The following is a 25,552-nucleotide window of genomic DNA, read 5'->3' on the forward strand; positions in this document are numbered from 1 at the left end:
GAGGGAAGGATAAAGAGAGGGGGGGATGGAGTAAAAGAGAGGGAAATGAGAGGGGGACGGGGGACAGCGGACGCGGGGAGTGAGGGAGACAGATAAAAATGCAAAGTGAGAGACGAACGGATGGACAGAGAATGACAAAGCGAGAGGGAAAGATAGAAGATAGAAGTATCAGAGAGCGAGAGAGAGACAAAGAGAGAGAGAGAGAGACAGAGAATAAAGTGAGTGACAGAAAAAGGAAAGGAAGGAAGAGCGAAAGGGAGCGAGAAAGAGAGGGCCTGCCTCTCAGTCTTATCTCATCTTGATCTAATGACATGACTTACTCTCCTCTTCAACTCTCATTTCCTGTCTGTCAACACTGCTGTCAAAAGGACCACAACTTTATTAACACCAGCTGGACCACCGTAGTGTTGTCCTGGTACTCCTAGACTGGTGGGAGATGGTCAAACCCAACAACTGAAGCAATACCAAACATTGATTTCATTTGTTGTACAAATGTCAGTGTATGTGCTGCTGTTTTGTGTGTGTGTGTGTGTGTGTGGGGGTGGGTGCTGTGTTTGTTTGTGTGGGTGTGTGTGTGTGGGTGTGTTGCTGTGTTTATGTGTGTTTGTGTGGTAGGACCCCTCACCCTACCGGCACCCCCCACCCAATTCCCCCCCTCCCCCTACCAGACCTGTAGCCCTGGTCCAGGTTGCAGGGGGGGGGGGGGGGGGGGGGGGGGTCAGGTGGGGCTGAGAGAGGGTTTTGGTGCTGACGTCATATGAAGCCAGTTATCTGCAGGCAGCCCTCTCCACTGCAGAACCAGAGGACCTATTAACTTCCATTAGAGGCCTCGTAGTGCCTAGTCTTCTGGTAGGAGGAGGGGGGGAGGTGGGAGAGGGTAGAGGAGGTGGCAGGGGGAGGGGGGCCAGTGAGAGGGAGGGAGAGAGGGGGTGACCGAGGGACGAGGTGAGAGGCAGAGAGAGAGAGCGGGGGAGAGAGTGAGCAGGGGAGAGAGAGCGCGTAAGGAGGGGGAGAGAGTGAGAGGCAGCATCGAGGATTCGCTCCGGCGAGCGAAGGAGGGGCGGAGGGGAGGATGGAGGGAGAAAAGGGAGCTGGAACGCTGGTCGGCCATTGTCAGGTTATTCCTTCTAATTGCTTCTCGCACCTTTTCTAGCCAAGCCAAGGACAGTATTAGTGATCTGTCAAAGAAAGCAAGAGAAAGATGTACCTGTGTGTGTGTCTGTGTGTGTGTGTGAGAGCTCTTGCATCTATTTATGTGTGTGCACGAATGTCGATACTCGTGGATCTCTCTGTGGCTGTGCGTGTGTGGGTGCATGTCTACGCCCGTACATCTGTGTGTATGGGTGTGTGCATGTGTCTGACGCCTTATCACCCACAGCTAGAAGGCCCACTCACACAGGCTGTGTGTTCAAACCTGCTGACCTCGTAGAAAGGAAATATTCTAAGAATCTCTCTGATGTCTTTCCAGAAAAGATGGATTTGTGTCGGTTTGAAATTCAGTAGAGTGGCATTCCACACAGAGTGTCCCAAAAATGCCTACCCCGTAGGCTCTGGCCTTACGACACCGTAGTTCGAGTCCAGCCCGGGCCACTCCTCTGCCTTTCCTGTCTCTCAAACGGTCATTGACATGAATACATACAGAAAATATGTCTTAAAAAAATGCATTGAATAGGTCATGAGAAACACCAGCACCTCCACCCAGTGATTTTTTTATGACCCCCCCCCCCCCCCCCCCCCCCCCCCCCCGAAAAAAAAAGTTTACTGTATACAGTTTTACTTTTTATTACCAAACATTTAACTCAATGCCAATAACACAACAGCAGCATCACAATGTAACACCTATTCAGAGGTGGTGGTTCTCTACTGTGTATCTGTCCCTAAACAGCTGGTTGAGGGTGGTTGATCAGGGCTTGGCAGGGACGGACTGGGAGTAAAAATAGGCCCTGGACTTTGATCCAGACTGGCCCACCAGAACCGGCCCCTGTCTACGCCACCACAACTGCCCTGCCAATGCATCCACATTCTGTGTATGATGTGATGCTAGTTACGGAGTTCCCGACTTAATGCGAGCACGCAAGTTGCACAAGCAACATATTTTGGCCTTTATTTGAGCGCAAAATAGTTTTTTGAGCTTCATGTAAAATAAACATAGCCGTTTTTCAATTGCTAAAACCTTGTCTAGTGAAGGTGATGTCTTTTTTTATCTTAATTTTTCAGCCCCATCCTTATGTTTCATAGCTTGGTTTTCCAAATTATAAACATTTAAAGGTCCCATGACTAGACATTTTAATAGGTGTAAACCAAGCCCTGGGTATTCTTCTCCGCCTTTTAGAAAAAGGGGAGCTCAATGCCCGGTTTTGAAAATCCCCTATTGTGACGTCACAATAGGGAAAGTTACCTCCCCTTTCTCCGCTTTGCCCGAACAGAGAATTTGGCCCACCAATGAAAAAACGAGCTACGACCGTACGAGTGCAACATTGGTTTTTCCTCGATACGTCATGGCTTGCAAAAGACCGAAGCATGGCAGTTAGCCCTGCCTCTTGCTTTCTCACAGCATTTAAAGCTACAGACACAGAAACAGCGCGTCCTGAGGAAAGCTCATTGTGGGACTGCTCGTAGTGCCTGTAATTCTGCACCAAGGCTGAATTTCGGGAAAGAGACTTCAGATACAGGATTAGGGGACCACTAAGGCCCATATAAAAGCATCCAAAAACAGCATGTCATGGGATCTTTAAAACTGAAAGCATGCAGCCAAGGGGCTATCTACCTTTATTACACATTTAAAAACGATTTGATAAATCGAATATAAAAGCATCATAGAATGTAAAGTAAAGTACAGCTAGCTGGCGTTACTTGTAAAATGCATAGATAATGTTTAAGAGAAATCTCAATTTAGCTTGCACTTAACATATTTGAGTTTGCTAACATTAGCAATAACGTCTGCTAATTTGAGGTGTATGCATAGGCTAGCCATTAAATTAGCAGCACATTTCCCTATTTAACAATGATTAAACATGGACTTACCTGAAAGTGATGCACGGGCATCATCTCGTTGTTTCTTTCTCTTTCTTTTTTCTGCCCCTGACCCCTGTTGTCTTTTTGAGGCCATTTTCAAAAAGGTTGACCCAGCCTACTGTCAAAGTTCGTCAGGCCACTGAGATAGGAAAGGGCACCCACGGAGAGCTTGGGAAGTTTTTTGGAGCAATTAAATATATCTCTTGTTCTGCCTGTTTTGTGATATACATGCCTAAAAGGTGCCTAATATTTCTATACTGAAATAATATCTATTATAACTATGATGAATTTTCACTTGGCTATTTTTTGTTGCCCCCTCAGGACTTGGTGCCCTACACACAGTGCGTAGTGCGAGTTATGGGAGAGGCGGCACTGCCTCCACCCTTAGCAACACCTCCTCCCTCAACACCACCTCTACCCTCACTAACCCCTTCACCCTCAACAACACCTCCACCCTTAGCAACACCTCCACTCTTAGCAACACCTCTACCCTTAGCAACCATGGTGCCAGGAAAGGAGAACGAACAGAGTGAACCGTTAGAGCACAAACACTACAGAGGCACACAGGGAGAGGATCCGGCCGTGTGTAGGTGTGTGTGCGTGCGGCCGTGTGTATGTGTGTGTGCGTGCGGCCGTGTGTATGTGTGTGTGCGTGCGGCCGTGTGTATGTGTGTGTGCGTGCGGCCGTGTGTATGTGTGTGTTTCTGTCACAGCTCCTGCTTCTGAGAATCATGTAGTCGGACGAGGAGAAGACAAGGGCCGGCAGTGGGCCGACAAGGGCCGACAATGGCAGGCCTTCATCTACTCCTCATCCACTCCAGTCCGTCACAACACCATTCGGCAGGCAGACAGGCCGACAGACAGACAGACAGACAGACAGACAGACAGACAGACAGACAGACAGACAGACAGATAGACTGTCCTCTTTCGGGAAACAGTCCTCCTAAACATTGAGCATACAGCCATTACTTGCCTATCCAAGTAGAATGAATGTGGCACACACACATTTAGACCAGGACACACACACCACTTTACATACACACTTACCTTTGAGACGGTGCACCTGGAGGCATAGTCACACATACACACATATACACACACGTACACTCACACTCACACACACTCATACACACACGCTACACACACAGAATTACACACAGTGGGAGTTCATACCTATTTTCCATCCTTAAGTATGGTGAAATGAGACTTGTTTCTCTGCTTCAGTAATAGATGTGAGTGTGCGTGTGTATGTGTGTGTGTGTGTGTGTGTGTGTGTGTGTGTGAGAGAGAGAGAGAGAGAGAGAGAGAGAGAGAGAGAGAGAGAGAGAGAGAGAGAGAGAGAGAGAGAGAGAGTGGTTGTGGTTTTGGTTGTGGTCTTGATTGTGGTTTTAGTTGTGTTTATGTTTGTGGCTATGTTTATGGTTGTGGTCATGTTTATGTTTATTGTGGCTATGGTTGTTGTTGTTGTTATGATTTGGTCATGATTCTTGAGGTCGTCATTCGTCATGGTTTCATTAACCAAAGGGTCTTCCTCTGTAATGAAGTGTTGTAGTTGTTCCAGGAAATAACGGCACCAATCTGGCAACCGTGCTTCTCCCTCTCATCCCCTATTAATCCTGCCCACTCAGACAGCTTCTAATCAGGGGAGATGACACTGAGGACGGGGTGGGGTGGGGGGTGGTAAAAAGGACTGGGACAGGAGAGAGGAAGGAGTAGCAAGGGAGGGGGAGGTGTAGAGAGGGGTTGGGAGGAGGTAGGGAGGAGATGGGGTAGAGGGAGGGGGGCACGGGTAGAGAGGGAGGGAGGGGACAGGAGAGAGGTTGAGCAGGGTAAAGAGAGAGAGACGTCAGGTGTGGAGAGAAGAGAGAGGGAGAAGGAAGGAAGGAAGGAAGGATAAGTGGATTATTAAGGTGACATGAAATGTAGTTATCATTAGATAAAAGGAGATGTTGTACGGTGTGTGAGAGTGTGTGAGGGGGGGGGGTGACAGGGAGTGTATAGACAAGAGTGGGAGAGAGTGGATAGACAATATGTCAATGCAAAATTCGTAGTGTGTGTGTGTGTGTGTGTGCGTGTGTGTGTGTGTGTGTGTAGAAGAGAGAGTTTGTGTGGGAAAAGTATCATTTTGATAAAAGAGGGAATGTGTGTGAGTGTGTGAGCTTACGTGTGTGTGTGTGTGTGTGTGTGTGTGTGAGGGCCTGTGTGTGTGTGTGCTTGCGTATGCGTGTGTGTATTACTTCCAGTAATGTCCCATCTCTTTGCGTGATTTACCTTGTCTGTTTTGCAACCAAGGTTCCACCATCAATCTCTGCCCAGCTATGTGTGTGTGTGTGTGTGTGTGTGTGTGTGTGTGTGTGTGTGTGTGTGTGTGTGTGTGTGTGTGTGTGTGTGTGTGTGTGTGTGAAAATGTGCACGTGTGCACGTCTGTGTGTGAGTGTATGTGTGTGCATGTGATGGGAGAGGGGGAGAGGCGGGAAAGAGAGGGGAGGGGGGAGAGAGGGGGAGAGGGACAAGGACAGAAATGATTTCACTATTCGAATAGTATCTAAAATGATTTACGAATATCCAGATAATCTATTTTTTTTAATTCTGCTGCAGTTCTGCTAAGTAATTGGCGCCGAAGACGGGTGCCTCGGTTGCTACCTTCCAGCCAAAGTAAATTCCTTGTCTGTGCAAACTTTCATGGCGAATAAAAACCCATTCTGATTCTGATTAGCCTGACATGACACAAAGCATACAGTAAACCCATGAACCACCACAAATTCTGCCAATAATTGTGACTGTTAAGATATTAGATTAAATAAGGGTTAAATAAAGAAAACAAATGAAAGATCAATTTATTAACATTACGAAAAGACAAACTTGAAAAGGCGCTGCATCTTCAGACGTAGGCTCTTAAACTCTTGGTGGAATAACACTTAGCCTATTATTATGTGAAATAAAAAGTAAACAATGCATAGGACTAAATTAAACACATTGGGTAGTCAATCCTTGATTAAAACGAAAGACACACATGGAGAAATATTGCATATTAACTTGGATAATTGTAAACTACACTCATAAGTATTCGAAAAAAGTATTAGAATACTAACTTACTTTCGGATATCAGAATATTCGATTAACCACGCCTATCCCAACACAGAAAGAGGGGGGGGGGGAAGGAGAAAGATAGAGAGGGAGGGAGAGAAGTATAGAAAGAGAGGGAGTGCTGTGCGCATGTCTATTGTGTGTGTTCCATATCCCACCTGCTGTATGGAAGTGTCGTGGTTAATGCAATAGAGAACTGAAGGATGTATGTGTGAGAGAAGGTGAGAGGGAAATAATGCACAACAGGAGAGACAGAAACTGAAAAAAAACAAGACTACGAGAGAGTAGAAGAAAGGAAGAGAAAGAAGAAGGAGAGAGAGAAAGAACAGGGAGACAGAGAGAGAGAGAGAGAGAGAGAGGGGGAGAGAGAGAGAGAGAAATAAAAATCCAGTGCGAGAGATCTGTCTTTTAGCACTGGGTGATATTCCCATCTAAACATGTGTGACGTGTAATGTGTGTGTGATATAATTTGCGTGTGAGGTGTGCGTGTGTGTGTGTAGGTGTGTATGACGTGTGTGTGGACAGTGTGAAATCGACTAATGGAAAGCAGAATCTCTCCCAGCTGCTGTCTGTTCGCTAGCATAATGCTGACGTAATTACACTGCTAGCATAATGCTATCTATAGTTTATTTGCATAGCACAGTTTAACATAATCCATGACCAAAGCACTTTACACAGTAAAAGCAAAGAGTGCATTTACAAAAAACACAAACAGTGCCAAAATCACAGCTAGCTAACATAATGCTATCCTTCTTACACAGCTAGCATAATGCAATTCTTATTACACAATTAGCATTATCCTAACGTTAGTACACTGCTAGCGTAAAGCCATCCTTGTTGCACTGCTAGTTACATAGTGACTGCCACCATGCACGGTCACCACAGCTAACGCTAACCATCCACATACAAAATAAGGTCTTCTGTTCTAGTGATGACGGTGAGGATGATGGTGGTGATGGTGGTGAGGATGATGGTAATCAGGGTGGTGATGATGATGATGGTGATGATGATAATGATGATGAGGATGATGGTGATGATGATGATGATGATGAGGATGATGATGATGGTGAGGATGATGATGATGGTGAGGATGATGCTGATGATGATGGTGGTGATGATGATGATGATGATGGTAGTGATGAAGATTCAGTGTAACTCATTAGTAGCCACTCTGCTTCATATTATTGTGAAGCTTCATGAGCCATAACAGTAATGAACAATGCATCCCATAATTGGCCTGCATCACATAATGTTTACGTGGCAGTGTGAGTAGCAGACATGGTGTTGAGCACACATCAAAGCACACGTATCCCATGGCAACTTATTCCAGGAAGATGTTTTAATAGGAATTACAGAAAAATTAAGAGTATATGTAAATGTATTCATTTAGCAGAAAATCACGGATCAGAAGTGCACGGTTGTGTTTATGTAAGTTAGTGTTGTTTTGGACAGAGTCAAGAAAGGTTTTCTACTTACTAACAACCACATCTCAGCTACCAGACAAGTTGCAACAGTTAAATCACAATATTACATAGCACAGTGTAGCTAAAATGCAACATCCAATCATTTGGTGGGTGCTGTCTGTACTGAGACAGTCCCAGGTGGAGCTGTGCTCAGAGTGAGGGGAAGAGAGAGAGAGCATCTCATCTTCTCATCCACACAGTACCATGTTCTCTCTCTCACTCTCTCTCTCCCTCTCTCCTATTCAACCTCAGGACCAGCCAGCCCTAATTACCATGACGATTACCATCACTCCCTTCATCTCACAGTGATCTAATTCGCAAGAGGAGCGAGCACGCCGATAATCACCATGACGATAGGCCCTGATTGTGAGGTCATTGGCGAGGCACGGTTGGCCTTTCGGGGTGTGGGGGGGGTTGACCTCTCGTTGCCATGGTTACATAAATGGATAGGCGGAGGCTTACAAGGGTGTGGGACATCATGGTGGCATCTAGCCCACTTTAAAATATGGAAAACAAAGTCACCCTTTCCACCCCTCCATTATGTTCCAACCTCTTCTACTGTATATCTAAACACGTACCTATATAGTCACAATTATTTCCCTCACCCAAACCACATTACCATTCACTAAACTAGGGTGGCATCCTGAATTGAATACTTATACGTTGTACTTTTGCCAGGTACTGCACCTGCCCTTACTAAGTACTTTTAAATGCAGTATACATTCGAACAGGACAGACTACTTTGTCCTGTAACTGTAACACATGTAACTGTAACACATGTTACTGTAACACATGTAACTGTAACACATGTAACTGTGCATTGAACTGGTGCAGACAGGTGCTTATCTGTTGTACCGTGGTCTCCATGGTTGACGCCTCTTCCTCTGCACAAAGGGTTGTGGGTTAGAACAGCCAGAAAAGCACGCTGGCCCGCATACTGCAAAATCCTTCCTGATGTAGTAGGACATCCTGGCATTTTTTGGCGTACTGTATTAGACAGACTGTGTATTGGAACATACTAAGTAGAATGGTGGTATAGATGCCCATAGGAGCGAGTCATGTGACTGATGCACTTTCTCCCCCTCTGTGTCTTCTTCAGTGGTGTACCTGTGCTGCTCCAAGGACACATTCCGCAGGCTGATGGTGCAGTTTTGGAGGGAAGGTCTTCCAGCGGAGGACTACGTGTTCTTCTTCATGGACCTGTTCGGGCGCAGCCTGGACGAGCAGCCGGCCAGACCCTGGTACCGTGGCGACGATGACGACCAGGCAGCCAGGGAGGCCTTCAGGGTGAGGGGGGAGACGGGGGACGGGGGGGAGTGCGAGAGAAGGAGATGGGAGAGAAGGGGGAAGGAGAGAAGGAGGTTGGATGGGAGAGGGAAGGCGATAGGAGGGGAGAGGAGAGGGAAGGATAGAGGGAAGGTGATAAAAAGGGAGAGGGAAGGAGAGAGAGAAGAAGATTAGAGGGGAAGGGGAGGGGTGAGAATTGGACAGGGAAAGATATGGGAGACAGTGGTGGAGTTACATGAGTAAGTGATGAGAGTGAGGGAAGACATGAAAAGAAAGAAGAGGGGGAGAGGAGGAGGTAAGGTGTCATTACTGAAGGGGTACACTGTTCAAGGTAGAATGAGGAAGTGAGCATTGCATTGTTAACCCGTTGAAGCACACAAAGAAGAAAGGTGTTTCTGGAGAATGAGCAGATAGTGTGTGTGTCTAGGAGTGTGTGGTTGAACTGTGCTGTAGATGCTGTGATGTGATGTATAAGCAAGTGTGGGTAGGGAGCTGACAGACAAGTGTGTGTGCGTGTGTGTGTGTGCGTGTGTGTGTGTGTGCGTGTGTGTGTGTAGAGGCAGGTGCGAGGAAGGGGCAAACTAATTGGAGGTTAAATGGCTTCCAGCTTCCTTGGTATCAGGGGAACAAACAGAGGTGTGTGTGGGTGATGTGTGTGCGTGTGTGTGTGTGTGTGTGTCTAGAAGTGTGTGTGGGTGAGAAGTGAATCTTAGGAGTTTGATGAAGTCAGTGTGATCCTCGGGTGATCAGGCCAGAGCAACAGCACCTGTCCAGTCTGCCTGCTAATAAGCCATTATCTTCTGCTCTCCGTCACACACAATTACAAGCACACGTAGACGCACGCACACACTCACACACACCCGCATGCACACATAAACACACTCACACACTCATACAAACTCAACACAATCTTTTTCCAATGTGGCTCTGGGATATTCCTTACACTAGCCTGGTCACTGACCCCACTCCCACACTCCCCCCACACACACACACACACACACAGTCACAGGCCCACCACCCATGTTCTTGTACATGAGCTGTATCAGCACATTCCCGAAACACAGGCTGTTTTCACGGAGCCCCTCTCTCTGTCTGGAGATCCATGCTGCACTATGTAACCCTCTCCTCACACACTGACCATACACCCATGCCACAGTATGTAACCCTTAACCCACTTCTCACACATACACCATACATCCATGCTGCGTGATGTAACCCTTGAGCCACTTCTCACGCACAATGGATTCGAGATGGAAGATTCTAGAACAGAGGGTGATAGATGGAAGGTTCTGGAATAGAGGGTCGACAGGGAGTGTTCTAGAACAGAGTGGGATAGATGGAAGGTTCTAGAACAGAGGGGAAGAGATAGAACAGATGGGGGGGTAGGTATGGCAGGTAATGGTAAGTCAACTGCTGGTCCGATAGGTTCTAGAACTCTCTGTCATCTGTTCTGCCTCCCTGGTCCCTGTCCTCATTCACACATTCACACATTGACACACTAACACACACACTCACTCACACACAGAAGTCCCATCGGCAGGACCACCAATCAGAGCCTTAGCCGTGCAGCAGCAGCAGCCTGTATGATTGGCTGAGATTGGATTTCTGTCTCTAACCACCAGGCTGATTTACGTAAATGTTTTTGTGGCCTGCATGTGTCTGTGTGCATGTGTGTGTGTGTGTGTTCGTGTGTGTGCATGCCTGTGTCCTGGGCCACACTGGTTGACCAGGGAATCTAAGCAACAGACTTGAAAATTTAAAACATGATTGTTTTTGTAAGTTTCTATGTAGAGTTTCTTTTATACATTCAACACTTATTGAGCAGTAACTTCTGAAGACTAGGGAGCAGCGTGTGTGCGTGTGTGTGTGTTTTACTTCTAATGAGTGACTGGTGTTTGCTTGTCTGTAAGTGTGTGCTTTTATCCTTCCATGTGTGTTGTCCATCTGTGTTTGTGAGAGTGTGTGTGTATTTGTGTGGTTGTGTTTGTGTCCTAGTGTGTGTGTGTGTGTGTGTGTGTGTGTGTGTGTGTGTGTGTGTGTGTGTGTGTGTGTGTGTGTGTGTGTGTGTAAAGCTGCATTTCCACCTCAGGAACTTTACCCTGGAACTAGGATAGTTCCCTGGAACTCGTTCCATTTCAATCAGGAGAGACCTGGATCAATAAACTGATATTTATTTTACAAAGATGCTGGATTTAACAACAGGTGTTTGGCGCTTAGACCCCAATGGGGAATTCAATGATCGATGTCCTTCAGCCCTAGCCTGGCTGCCAACCCAACTTAGGCCGAATCCCAATACTCCCCCTTACCCCTTCCCCTTACCCCTTCCCCTTAGTTTTGCGCGTTCCCGTGAGAGCTAGTGGTGTCCCAATACTCTTTTGGAGCTAGGGGAAGGGCTAAGACTAAGGGGTATACACCCCTTAAAACCAAGTAAGATCGGGAGCTTACTTGAAACCTAGGGCTATGTGAAAACTGCGCGACCGGCAACAATGGCGACCAAAATCATCCAGAGAGTCCGATAAATGTTATATTATCGGCTTAATTAATTGATAAAAAAATTATGACAGTCTTGTTTTGTGTTATATACAGTCATGAACATTTATATTTGCAACCATTTTCCTAATTGAAACGTTTCTAAAAATCGCTAGTTTGGTACATTAATGTTACAGTTCTGAATTGCACAACAGTCCCGCATTTCTTTGACTAGCATGTCTACAGTTCTAAGTAAACTCCATTAGCAGCGAATTTCGTTTAATATCAGTGCATAACGCTACTTGCTTTGGAGATATCGATACGTGCTAGATGACGTACCTGTAACCAAGTGGCGTCCCATTTCCTAGGGCTATGTAGCCCTTACCCCTTACTTTCGAGGGCCAAGGGGAAGGGGTAAATTAAGGGGAAGGGGTAAGTTAAGGGGAAGGGGTAAGGGGCAGGGGTAAGGGGGAGTATTGGGATTCGGCCTTAGCCCCGCCCACAAAAAAAAATTGGGTCGGGAAGTTGGGTCTGGGGTACCTTGTTTGGGGAAAAACTATGGTCTGAACAGGAGCTGTTCGGACCAATCAAATTGTCAGGGCGGGCTTTATACGATGATGGACAGATGATCAACAGTAACGTCATCAACTACGTCACCAAAGAGCGCTTGGGTAGAATTTGTTTTCAGCAAACAACATACTACGTTGCTCTGATTGGTTGTAGGTCTATCCAATTGAGCGAAGAGGCATTTGTTTAACGAGTTTGGTTGAAACACGCCCCATACTCACAGCCCAACGGAGAGTTCTCAGACATTTTCATCTCAGATATTCAGAATAGAATTATGAGTATAACAACGTCAGGCTACTTCAGCCCTGCAACCGAAGAACAATCCCCCATGGAGTCCAGGCACTAGTGACAGTGGCGGCAGCCGAAAACCCAGCCAGACAGAGCGGCCAGGTGGCGACGGGGAGGTGGAGGGTCACTCACAGGGGTAGCATGGACAAACCAAACAGGGAGAGAAACACATTTAAAGGCACGGCATCAGTATAGGCTAGCGAAGGAGGCATGGCACTGTACTAATTGATGGAGGGCGCGGCTAATTAAGCATGGAACCCCGATGACAGCCCCGGTATAGAGGAAGAGGGAAAGGAGAGTGCGTGTGTAGCGGGGGGAGTGTGTAGTGAGACATAACGTGTGCAGAGTTCAGTTTTGCCTGATGGAACTTGCACTAAGCTTCATTTCCACCACAGGAACCAGGTTCTAAATTGAATTCCGGGGACCTAAAATCAGGAACCATAAAGACCCTGCTCTGGGGATGGTTCTTGGTATAATACTGGAACTTTGTGGTGGGGCTTGCAGTGCTGAACATTTCTTTGCAGTATTCAAGTATTTCAACCGATTTTCTATTTAAAAATGGTGTGGACACGAGAACATACAATAGCTGGACTGACAACAAAGTCCAGGGTATGTCCCAAAACCCATACTAGTATACTACCATACTATCTAGTGTTTCAGAACAGGATTTTGTATGGCCCAATACATAGCATGTCAAATGCAGTATGCCAAAATACCAGGATGTCCTATTGTATCTGGTTGCATTTTGCAGGATGCAAGCCAGCGTGCTTCTCTGGCTATTCTGACCCACAATCCTCTGTACAATGGAAGGTGCCCTATGACAGTATTTGTGTTACTGTAAACTGACATACTTCTTTGGTCAGCTCTGCGTTTTTATTTGAATCTCCAAGGAAAAAGAATGTAGCACCAATAATTCTTTTTTACAACTTTTAAATGTTGTGACCAGAGCTGGGACGGATGTGTGACCAAGAGGGTCAAGTTGAAGCCGCAATGTTGTGACAAAGTAGTTTGTCCCAGTTGTATGCAAACTGGATGCAGCAGTACTTGGTAAGAGCTGCTGCAGTGTCTGCTCAAAGTAAAAAGAAAAATGAAGTGATTTGGGACGCAGGGCCTTATTTATGCTGAGCACGAAATCCAGCAGCAATTAGAATTGGCGGCCGCCGTGATAAAGTGTATTCTAAAATCTCTGGCATGTTAGAGTTTGGAAACATTTTCATGCCGCAAAATATATATATTTCCGTAAGATATATATATATGCAGAATATATCTGCATTCTGCATCTGCTAATTTGCAGACTTTTCTGGGGAAAGTTGTTGTGGTGGAAACGCTGCTAACAACGGGCTGAAGAACCTTCTAGATCCTTGAAAAGGAGTACTGGGGAGAACAAGTTAGGGGCTTGTGGTGGAAACGAGGCTTATGTGTGTGTCAGAGAGTGTGTACGTGTGTAAGTGGGCATGCATGTCTGCGTGTGTACGTGTTTGTGTGTGTGTGTCTACGTGTTTGTGTGTGTACGTGTTTGTGTGTGTGTGTGTTTGTGTGTGTGTGTGTGTATGTGTGTCTACGTGTTTGTGTGTGTGTGTGTTTGTATGTGTGTGTACATGTTTGTGTGTGTGTGTGTATGTGTGTGTGTGTGCATGTCTGTGTACGTGCGTGTCTCTGACAGTGTGCACATGCTTGCATGCGTGTGTGCAGGCATGTGTCTGTTTGTGTGTCGCGTGTTTGTGTGTCTGTGTGTGTGTGGAGGATTAGTCTTGTCTCCCAGACCTCCTACTGGCTGATTATCCTGTGGAAGACAGGACGACGGCGCCTCAGTGAAAGATGAAAGAAGACAGCATCCGATTCTGTTGTTCTTTCTTCTTTTTTTTTGCCGTTCATCCTTCCTTTATTAATGAAGCAACAGAGACTTATTTGGGTCCAATTAGGTTTATTGGGGATTAAACTGTACAGTCGTTGATCCAGAACCATGCACCCAGCCTGCATAACTAGCAAGGCTGAGTCTGTGTGTGTGGGAAATAATTAGTATCAGAAAGATCACGGGCAAAAAATACTGCTGTGGACACAGGATTTTAGCATACCTTTCTACTATGTACTATTTCATGTCTCTCATAAAACTGATTATAGGCCACGTTACGTTTAACCTCTTTATATTGAAAAATATAAAAATGTGTCTAATGTGTTTAATCACAGCTAAACTCAGAGTGCCTCTAGCTAGACACGATGTCCCTACCCAGCATGTCCCTAATGAGGCACACTATCAACAGCTCAGAAATATGAATTTATCTGGCAAAGCAGATAGACTTTCATACATTTGATTTAGCATTATTTATATTCGATACAACATGGTTTGTATGTGTTTTTTCATGCCTGGCAGCAACCAAATTTCCCCCTAGTGGGATGAAATTTGACGAAACATAACCTGCACATGTTCGCTTTGTTAAGCCTTCAGAGCAGGTAGACTGAGGGAGGGTCTCATACCTCAAACATGAAAGAAAATATAAATCTCTGGCACCGAATACACAGTCTGTAGCATACGCACTTAACCAAATACAAAACAATCATGCATGGAGATTCCTATGAGTGACTCCTTACGTGGGTGGAATCTCCCACAATTTCACTCTGTCACGAGTGTGTGTGTTTGTGTGTTTATATGTGTTAGTGTCCAGTGACTGTGCATGGGGACTGTGCCTGAAAGCTAACCATCGGACTGGCTCACTAAGTAGTTAACTAGCTGACTGGCTAACTACTTAACTAGTGAACTGTCTGACAAAAGCTGAGTGGCTAACTAGCTGAGTGGCCAACTAGCTGACTGGCTAACTAGGCGACTGGCTAACTAGCAGAGTGGTTGGCTAGTTGAGTGGGTAACTATAGGAATGGCTGGCTAGCCGACTAGCTGGCTGACTAAGTAGCTAACTAGTTAAGTATCCTAACTTGCAGACTAGCTCGCTGACTAGCTAACTGTCTAGCAAACAAGTTGACTAGCGTTGGTGTTGTTGCGTTGTCAACAGGACAGACCAGGCTGTGCTTTAGCATGACTCACTCATTAATGCCTGGAACACTGCTGGGTGTAGCCTACTCTGTCATTGCCAGCGGCCATTAGAAAGGTGTCAAGCAGGCAGATAGGTAGGTAGACTCATGTGCACATCAGTGAGACATTGACAAACACAATGTTTACATCCTCAAGCACCTTTTAATGTACTACACTGTATGGTATAATAACCTTTGCTGTGATCTCTCTCGTGTGTGTGTGTGTGTGTGCAGAGTGTGAAAATCTTGACCTACAGGGAACCACAGAACCCAGAGTATAAGGAGTTTGTCTCTCAGTTGAAGATAGACGCCGGGGACAAGTTCAACTTCACCATCGACGACTCACTGGTGAGACTCGGGGATGAGGGGAGGGATGGGGGAAGGGAGAGTGGATAGAGAGGCAGAGAAAGAGAGGCATCGGGAGGGGAAGTGATGGAGAGGGATGAGGATGGGGATGGGGAGGCAGAGATATTTATCATTGGATGTGTTCAGATTTCTTAGCTGAACATTTGATCCGAAGTGACATTCGGGTGGGATGCGAACCGGAGACCTCTTGATCTGCGCTTCCATGCTCAACCACTGAGAACCACCTACCAGAAAGAGAGGGACTGAGTTGAGGGATGGATGGAGTCGTGGAAGGATAGAGGGGATGGAAAGATGGAGGGATTGGAAACGTTGTGATTGGAGGAAAGGTCTTCCTACAATAGCAGTCTCTGGCATTAAAGGTTACTGCTATCAATCCCTCTGCTGATCCAGACGACCTTGCCTAGTGTTGACACACAAACACGCACACACAAACACACACACGTGCACACATATGCAGGGACAGGGACCTTCTGTATGTCTGTCGGGAGGTTAGTGAAGGGTCCGGTGGTCTCAGGGGAGTCTGTATTGTTTTTCATATTGTTTTTTTAACTCGCGCACACACACACACACACACATGGCTAGACTGCTCTGGGACTCGAAACCCAAACAAATATTGCCCTGAGTTATGATCATGCGTGTCTAACAAGCCAACCCCCCCCACCTCCCTCTCCCAGCCCCTAGAACAACGCTGGAAACATTCAAACGGATATTTACTGAATCATTTAACTCCCCCCCTCTCTCTCTCCCTCCCTCCACCCCCCACCCCCCACCCCCCACCCCCCAGCTTAACCTGATCACGGCCTTCTCCTATGACGGTGTTGTTAACTCCTCCTCCCCTCCCCCGTCCCTCCCCTCTCCCCCCCAGATCAACGGGATTGCGGGCTCCTTCTATGACGGAGTGATGCTCTACTCTCATGTCTTGAATGAGACTCTGGAGCAGACCGGGGGGCTCCGCCCACACGGTGATGTCATCACCAAGAGGATGTGGAACAGGACCTACCATGGTCAGTCACGCACACGCACGAACACACAGACACACACAGATAAAGACAAACACAGACAGTCACACACACTTAGAGTTATAGATACAGTCAGTTATACACACACAGTTATATTATCGGATTGTATACATGAGTGTTTGGCCAAACATACAATTTAGTAGCTGCACTCAGCTATTGAAGCAGCTGGTTGCCATGGGGACAAAAGCATCTGTTCCGGCAAGTTCTAAAGGAGACAGGCTTCTGCTCTGCTTAATCTCTGTGCCTAAAAATGATGTCATAACCTCTCATCAGACACACAGTATCTGGTTCCTCTGCCTCATACTGGTGATCCACTCTCAGTTACACATGTGTTTGTTTGTGTGTGCGTGTGTGCGTGATTGCCTAAGTGTGTATGTGACTGTGTGTATGTGTGTTTGCTTTAATGTTGTGGATCGGATGCCCAAAGAGACAGGAACTCTGTTTACTAAAGGAAAAGAGAGAGGGGGGGGAGAGGAGAGAGGGGGGAGGGATCGATAGAGTAGGGAAAGATAGAGGGAGGGATGGAGGCAAAAAAAGACACCGAACAGAGATGGAGACAGATGGAAAGATAAGACATCATCAGGATGGAGAAAGAGACAGAGGAGGAGAGACGAGAGGAGTGATCGAGTTGAACAAGCAGCAAGAGAGAGAGAGAGAGAGATAGAAAGCGGGGGATGGAGAGAAAGAGATTAGAGGGGGTGATAGAGTGTAAGAGACACTGTGAGAGATACATCGTGTTTCACAACAGATTGAGTCTATCAGTCTGGCCTCTCTGAGCTGGGACTGCTCCTGAGGCCTGGGGAACACACACACACCGACAGTCCAACTCAGACACACACACACTAACTCAGTCACACTCAGATGTATGCTCGCATACATACACACACAGTCACTCATTCAGAAACCCATGCACACACTAGGATACACGCACACTCACACACACACGCACGCTTATTGACCAGCGTCGACCCGAACCAGGGACCTCTCCCTCTGGGACTTCTGATAGCACAGAGCCAAGTTACACAGGACAGCATGACATGTGTGTGTCTGAGTGGATTTCTTCTCCTCTCCTGTCCTCTCCCTGTGTGTGTGTGTGTGTGTGTGTGTGTGTGTGTGTGTGTGTGTGTGTGTGTGTGTGTGTGTGTGTGTGTGTGTGTGTGTGTGTGTGTGTGTGTGTGTGTAAGTGTATGTGTGTAGAGTACGTGTGTGCGTGTGTTAAGTGTGTTTTTATAATCCAGGCTGGTGTGGCTGAAAGGAGAAAACACTCTGTGACATGCGATAATACATAGAGGGTCACCATACCAGATGAGGAATGTGTCTGTGCTTCTGTGTGTTTGTTTGTGTGTGTGAGTGTGTGTGTATGTGTTTGTGTGAAAGAGTGTGTGAAGCGCCAGGCTTAAATTTAGCAAAATTAGACATGGTGATTCAGTTGTGATTCCATCCTTCCTTCTCTCCTCTCCCTTCCTCTGTCCCTCTGTGTTTGCACTGTGTGAATGTGTGTGTGGGTGTGGGTGTGTGTGTGAGAGAGAGAGATAAATAGCGATTAGACACAGAGAGCAGTTTCAAGTGAATCAGCTATTCATTTGGTGAATGGAATTGAAGGGAGCGTGGTCTAGAACCTCGCCACGGTTCTGATGAGGGTGGAATGGAGAGAACCGTCTCAAACATGAACATGGGACGATAATCCCATCCAGAGTGGAGAAGGGGTGAGGGGAGAGATGGAGGAGGGGTCGGGGAGAGAGAAATGGAGAAGGAGTGTGGGGAGAGATAGAGGGAGAGAGAGACGGAGGGGAAAACCGAGAGCACATGGGTGATGCGAGGGAGTGAGAGAGAAACATCAACTGCAAATCCGTTAGCAAACAGCATGTGGCAAAGAGAGAGTTCTTGACAGACTTCAGGCTTGTCAAAGGGTTCCTGAGGTTGGCTCACCAGGAACCTTCTGGATGCAGGTGTGATGGCTGCACGGACCACCCTCCGGCTCCACCCACCACCCTCCGCTACCAAGAACAGACTGACAGAGCTGACAGAGAGGGAGGCCCGTCACAGAGTGTGTGTGTTGATGTGAGTCTGTGTGTGATGTGTGTGTGTGTGCGTGTGTGTGTGAGGACACAGCAGGAGCAGGATAATAGGGGCTGAATCTAATAAAGAGAAAACAGAGAGTGCTGTTTATCTCCAACATCTGTGACCACCTCACACTGCCTTCGTCATAGCCTCTTTCTCTCTCTCTCTGTCTCTCTCTCTCTCCCTCTCTCTCTCTGTCTCTCTCTCTTTCTCTCTCTCTCTCTCTTTCTCTCTCTCTCTCTATCTCTCTTTCTCTCTCTCTCTCTCTCTCTCTCTCTCTCTCTCTCTCTCTCTCACACACACAATCCCTCACTCACTCTGACAGTCTCACACACACACACACATTCTATTTTTTCTTGTTTAAAGACCCCCTCTGTCCTCTGCTCCTCCTCTTTTCCCCTCCCTCCCTTTCTTCCTCCTTCCATCCCTTTGACCCACACACACACAACACACATGTACACTTGACATACACACACACAGCCTACAAACTCTCTCTCTCACACACACACACACACACACAACACACACGCTCCTCGCCACCAAAGCGTTCACCTTTGACTGGTACAGTCTTTGTCCATGTGTAATCGATGGGGAGTTAGCTGATAAGACGGGGGCAGGGTTATCTGACTAGTCTGGGTCAAACGAGGGTCAAAGAGAATCTTAGGTTGACAGCAGATGAAAAATGGATAACATTCATCTATGTGTGTGATGTGTGTGTGGTGTGTGTTTCTGTGTGTGTGTGTGTGTGTGTGGTGTGTGTTTCTGTGTGTATGTGATGTCTTTGTGTGTGAGGTGTGTGTGTGTGTTTGTATGTGTGATGTGTGTGTGGTATGTGTGTATGTTCTGCACCATACAGGGATTCTCTGGTTTCTCTCTGCATCCTTCTCTCTGTCTTAAATTTTAATGTTTTTACTAGCATAGCAAATTACACATACAAATAAAGTGAAACGTTTGAAATAGATCAGCGTTAATTGTATTATGCCACTAAAATTATTTATAATCTGTGATTATCAGATAGGAGACTACCCTCATGTGAACTCTCTCCTACTTTCTCACTATCTCGCCTTCCATCTCGAAAGGCATCATTAGTGACAAGCAGACAGAATTAGTGAACAGCCAGCGTAAACAAATGGACCATATTCCTGTTACACTGTTCTGTCGGCTCTTTTCCTTTTCTCTCTTGGCTCCCTAGCGCTCGATCATTCTCCCCTGTTCTCTCCTGCTCTCTCCTGTTCTCCTCCCTCTTCCTCTCTTCTTCTCCTCTCTCCTTCACTCTTCTCTCTCCTCTCTTGTCCTCTCCCCTCCTCCTGTTCTTCCATGAAATGAAAAAACAGTAACAGCCCACTCCCACCAACTAGCCTTGAAAATCCCATAAAACACCCCAGCTCACACACACTTACTCACACGCACACACACTCACACACACACTCACACTTTATTGACTCCCTCTCCCAGGAGAAGGACCCTCTCATGTATTTCAGTATCCTGACACCCTCCCAGGGGTGATAATTGGACTCCATCTAGATCCTGTCACACACACTCACGCACACATTTTCACAGACACACACACAAACACACACTCTCAAACATACACACACACACACACACACACACACAGAGTCTCACAGACACAAACACACACAGACACACTCACTCACACACACACACACACACAGACAGACACATACACACAATGACACACACTCACATAGACACACTCACACATCTCTGATTAGATCAGTCATCCACTGCAGCTGGTGCCAGCACGTGTCACTTCTCCTGTCCGGGATACACACTTCCTGTCAGGGACACACACTTCCTGTCGCAGTCCACCCTGACTCTGAGGAGCAGCCATCTTGTTGGTCGCTACCAGTGTTTTTCCACTGTACCAGCCAGGTTCTGGTTCTGGCTGTGAGTGAAAGAGTGTGTGTTTGTACGTCTGTGTGTTTGAGTGTGTGAAAGAGAGTGTGTGTTTGTTTGTACATGTATGTGTGTTCTGTGTACCTATGATAATAATAGTTTTATTACAGCAGCAGAAGGCTGGCCACATTGTTCAACAAACCAGTCCTTCTAAGGTTGCCGGGGAATATTCTGTACTTTTCCACTCCCCTTTTCTCTCTCTCCCCCTCTCTCTCCCCCTCTCTCTCCCCCTCTCTCTCCTTCTCTTTCTTTTTTCTCTCTTTCCTTCTCATTCTCTCTCTCTCCCCCTCTGTCTCTTTCTCTTTCTTTGTCCCCCTCTCTCACTCCGTCTCACTCCGTCTCTCTCTCTCCCTCACTCCGTCTCTCTCTCTCGGGAATGCTGTGCCTTAATGCTGCTTCACAGTTCTGTGTAAAAGGTACGAACACAGAATGAGGAGTCATTGTTTGACCAGCATGAAGCCGGCATGGGAGGCAGTCAAAGAGCTGAATCATTTCTGTGTAAAATGAACAACCACTACACACTCTAATAACCACACTGACATTGCGTCTCGGTTTCCAGAACATCAGCACGCTAGCTAAAATTTCACACTGGGCGACATTATGCTGCTTGGTTTGGTTTACAGTAAATAAGTAAAGCTGGCATAATGGCAGGTCTTCTTTTTGGCAATATCTTTGTGCGGGATCTCTGTGATCTCTTGTGGGACTTCTCTCTCTGTCTCTCTCTCCATATCTTTCCCACCGCCACTGTGTCTGTCTGTCTCTCTTTCCACCCCCCTCTCTTTCACACTGCCCCCCCCCCACACATCGTCCGTCTCTACCTCTACCTCTTCCTCTCTCGCTCTCCCTCCCCTCTCTCTCTTTCCCTGTCTCTCTCTCTCTCTCTCTCTGTGTGTGACAGTGCAGATTTTCAAGAAGGAGATAATCAGATGTATTTACAAGAAAACACTCCCTGTAGCAGACACACTACTGACGGACATGCACACACATGCACACACACACTTCAGCTCAACAGCTGGCATTATGAATAGAGAGAGAATAAGCATCTGTGATAGATTGAGTGGCCTAGAAGAAGACATCTGTTTGATTACCTGAGAGCATATGGATTGAGACAAAAGAACAGTGGTGATACCAAAGAGGGCCATGCTGGATTATAGGTGTTTAAACAGTAAATCTGGATGCATTCATTATGCTGATAAAATATATTTAATCTCTACAGTACAGACCAGTACAGACCAGTTTAGACCAGTACAGACCAGTTTAGACCAGTACAGACCTGAACTTTATTAGACATTATTTCCCTGCTCCTGTACTCTGGTCATTGTTTTATTGAAGTAATTTTAGAAACTAAATGTTTCACATCAATTTTAATCTCTGGTCTATTTCTGTTTTGATTTTATTATTGGCTTTGTTCATTTTCTCGTGGCCGAGATTTTTTTTTTTTATAACAAAACCTATAATTATCTCTTGTGAACGAATATCATTCACGTCTTACTAAACCTAGTCACGCGAAAGTGAATGAAATAAACAAATACTTTCTGTTTCCTATTCTGAGCCTATGCAGGTCACGTGAATAATGATCCAAAGACTCATACCTGGCAGATGAACGAATCATTGATCCGAAGACTCAGTTGGCAGAAGAACAAAAAATTGATCCGAAGACTCGGTTGCCAGAAGAACTAAACATTGATCCGAAGATTCGGTTGGGAGGTGAACGATTCGTTCATCTGCTGGGTACGAGTCTTTGGATAGTTTTTCACGTGACCGACATAGGCTCAGTACTGCTATCTAAAGGAAACAGAAATGATTCGTTCATTTTGCCTCGGCCTTTGGGTACGGGTATTTGAATACATTTTCACGTGACCTCTATAGGCTCAGAAGAGGAAACAGAAAGGATTTGTTTACCTTGTTCACTTTCGTGTGACTAGGTTTAGTAAGACGTGAATGATATTTGTTCACAAGTAATAATTACAGGTTTTGTTATTTTGACTTTTTTGTACTTTACTCACAGTTAAGTGCAGTGTAATTGTTTGCCGCGATAATTAAATGCTAGTGTGAAATGACCATTTTGAATCATACAAACTGTCATGATGCATTATTTTAATCCAGGAATTTCTTTTAAAATAGTATTTTCTGGTTTACATGCAGGCCTACATGAAAATATGATAAATGTTTGCAGTGGACGTATTTAGGCCAGGGAATTGCCAAAAAATGATTGAGCAACACCTCAACATGTAGTTATTAACACATATCAGAGATCCTAATCATCATAAGTCATACACACCCATACACATATTACTATGTACATAACGTATAACATTTGTTTGTGAGAATACTTTAAACAATTGCACATGGTTGATTTACTGTCCCTCAACTTGTGACACTGGAATATATTTCGGTATATTTCTACAGAAATCAGCATGGTGGGGGGGGGGGGGGGGAGGAGGAATCTGTGACACGGGACCCATGTCACACTTCCATAAAAAGCAATCAGCTTGATTAAACTGTCAAGTGTTGTGCTGCAAATTGTAATTTGGATGGTTATTTTATAGAATTTCTGTTTACAGTAATTGCATAGCTCTACAAGCTTTTTCTTCGAGTCCATTAATTTATGGCCAAGCAGACGATACTGGAGGCTGTCCTTTCTAGAGGCTGTCATTTGTGTTCAACAGTAGTGCTTCCTAGTGTGAATGTGACTCTCCCTGATATTGACGCTTGTTTTATCTCAACCATTATTTTTGTTAGATGTCGTTAGACTTCCATGGCTCAACTTTGGCAGGTTGCTGTAGCCTTCCCTTTGAAGGTGACTGGAGGACTAGATCATTTGTGTAGAATGAGGATCTACCTTCTGTGTCATGGAGAGGGAGGCCTCTGCTAGTTGATTCATTCAAATGTTTACAAGAGCAGAACTTATATTACACCCCTGGTAGACTTTTACTTAATTATCTCACGTTTTTTCTCCAATGCCACATGGAGGTAGTCTTTAATAGAGGTCCTCCTGACAAATGGAATCAAAAGCTTTTCTGAAGTCCACAAAACGGGTATAAACGTTTCAATTTTTTTGTTTGATGTAAAAAAATCGAATACAATTATTTGGTTGTTTAGGATACTAAAGCACCACAGGCTGTTTTTTGTGCTTTGAGGGACTGGATCTTTGTTGCCAATTCTTCGGTGATTGGAAATCAAGGGGGGGAGGGTGGTTGTTCTTGTTGGGGCTACATTCAGAAGGTTTCAAGGATGCACAAACACTCTTTTGAATCAAATATAACTGTTTTATTTTGTGATGAGCTCTCCTCATGCAAGCTTTCCATGCTTAGATCCTATGGGGCTCTAGTTCCTTAGTTGCAGGGTTAGGGTTAGGTATCATTCTGACTTCCTTCAGAGAGCCTTTCAGAGAGCAAAGTTCAGAAAATGTTTACCAGGTTATTCTAAAGGGAGGTGGGTCTCAGGTCATCTCCTAGTCTCTTTCTTACCATGCTGTGCTACGACTGGATTGTTATTTAAGGAAATCCTTTCTTATGTGTCAAATTAATGTACTTGGGTTTTACTTTTACTTTGTCCACAACAATCGTAATGGTTGTTTCTATGTTGTTTGATTGTTTGATTTAGATTCAGGTTTGTATTTTCTGGTGAGGTGTCTTCATATAGATTTACAAAATGTTTTTTCCAGATTTCCTTATTTTGGATGGTACTCCTGTTCTCAATGTGCTCATGTTATTTTATACATATCAAATTATTGGTTTTGGTCAATTGAGTGTTCAAATATCTGTTTTTATCATAGTTTGTTTAGTTCCTTTTGAACGTTTCTGCACTTTTAGTCAAATCATTTTACATTTAGCAGACGCACTTATCCAGAGCAACTTACGGTAAGTACAGGGACATTCCCCCGAGGCAAGTAGGGTGAAGTGCCTTGCTCAAGGACACAACGTCATTTTTGCACGAGCCGGCAAACTTCTGATTAATAGCCCGATTCCCTAACCGCTCAGCCGTCTGACCCCTGAATTTTATTTCATTCATAATTTTGCATATTGTGAAAGATCCAGAAATTGTGAAAGATTTTTGCTGACAGCCAGCATACCGGGGTCATGTGGATTATAATCACATAAATATTCAATTTTGTTCATCACTTTGGAAGCTGGGAATTTTTTGTCAACCACTTTTACATTTTAGAAGGCTCATACAGAGTGATTCTATCGGGGTCCATGTCAGTGACTACACTGCATCAAAATGCTGAGGAATTTGTCAATTTCCCTAAAGATATTCTCTCTCTCCTTCCCTCCCCCCTCTCGCCCCACATTTCAAGTCCCTATTTGGTGTGTAAAGAGTATTTAAAATATTCGCAAAGCAAGCATACTGTACATGCAGCACTCTCTCTCTTTCTCTTTCTCCCTCCTTTCTACTTATCTCTGTCTTTCATTCTCTCTCTCTTTCTTTCACCCTCTCTCAATTGAATTTCAATTTCAAATGGCTTCTTGGCATGTTAGGAGATGGTTCAATTATTGACAGAGCAAACAAACTGTGCAGTATTATGGCTGAGGTTGTAGTGATGCACCAGCCAGGTTTATTCCAGGACACAGCTGTTGTACCTGTTTCAGAACAGTAGCTCTACTCTACTGTACGTCAAACACCATACGTCACAAAACACCTAGTTTGTGCATCGGTTGAGTCCGGGTTGCGTGTTGAATATTAATTTCCTTTCTTTTGAGGCTTTTCAAAAACTGTAAGTCATCCCATAAAATGATGATGTAACTTTTTTCAACATACATGCAACAGACTCTCTCTCTCTCTCTCTCTCTCTCTCTCTCTCTCTCTCTCTCTCTCTCTCTCTCTCTCTCTCTCTCTCTCTGGCTCTCTCTCTATCTCTCTGTCTCTCTCTCTCTCTCTGGCTCTCTCTCTCTCTCTCTCTCTCTCTCTCTCTCTGGCTCCCTCTCTCTCTCTCTCTCTCTCTCTCTCTCTCTCTCTCTCTCCTCTCTCTCTCTCTCTCTCTCT

General features: G+C 45.5%; 1 protein-coding gene across 1 annotated transcript in view; it reads left to right on the forward strand.

Annotated features, from left to right (window-relative positions):
- The first annotated feature begins 8,645 nt into the window (after nucleotides 1–8,645).
- The window catches only part of LOC124464203 (atrial natriuretic peptide receptor 1-like), a 46,284-nt gene continuing 29,377 nt past the window's right edge, over nucleotides 8,646–25,552 (forward strand). The window contains exons 1-3 of the mRNA XM_047016159.1: nucleotides 8,646–8,852; nucleotides 15,435–15,548; nucleotides 16,432–16,570. Coding sequence (XP_046872115.1) covers nucleotides 8,706–8,852; nucleotides 15,435–15,548; nucleotides 16,432–16,570 — 400 coding nt within the window. The 5' untranslated portion in view covers nucleotides 8,646–8,705. The remainder of the gene's footprint in view (nucleotides 8,853–15,434; nucleotides 15,549–16,431; nucleotides 16,571–25,552) is intronic.

The sequence above is a fragment of the Hypomesus transpacificus genome, unplaced genomic scaffold (genome assembly GCF_021917145.1).
Source record: "Hypomesus transpacificus isolate Combined female unplaced genomic scaffold, fHypTra1 scaffold_319, whole genome shotgun sequence".
In the NCBI taxonomy this organism is placed as follows: domain Eukaryota; kingdom Metazoa; phylum Chordata; class Actinopteri; order Osmeriformes; family Osmeridae; genus Hypomesus; species Hypomesus transpacificus.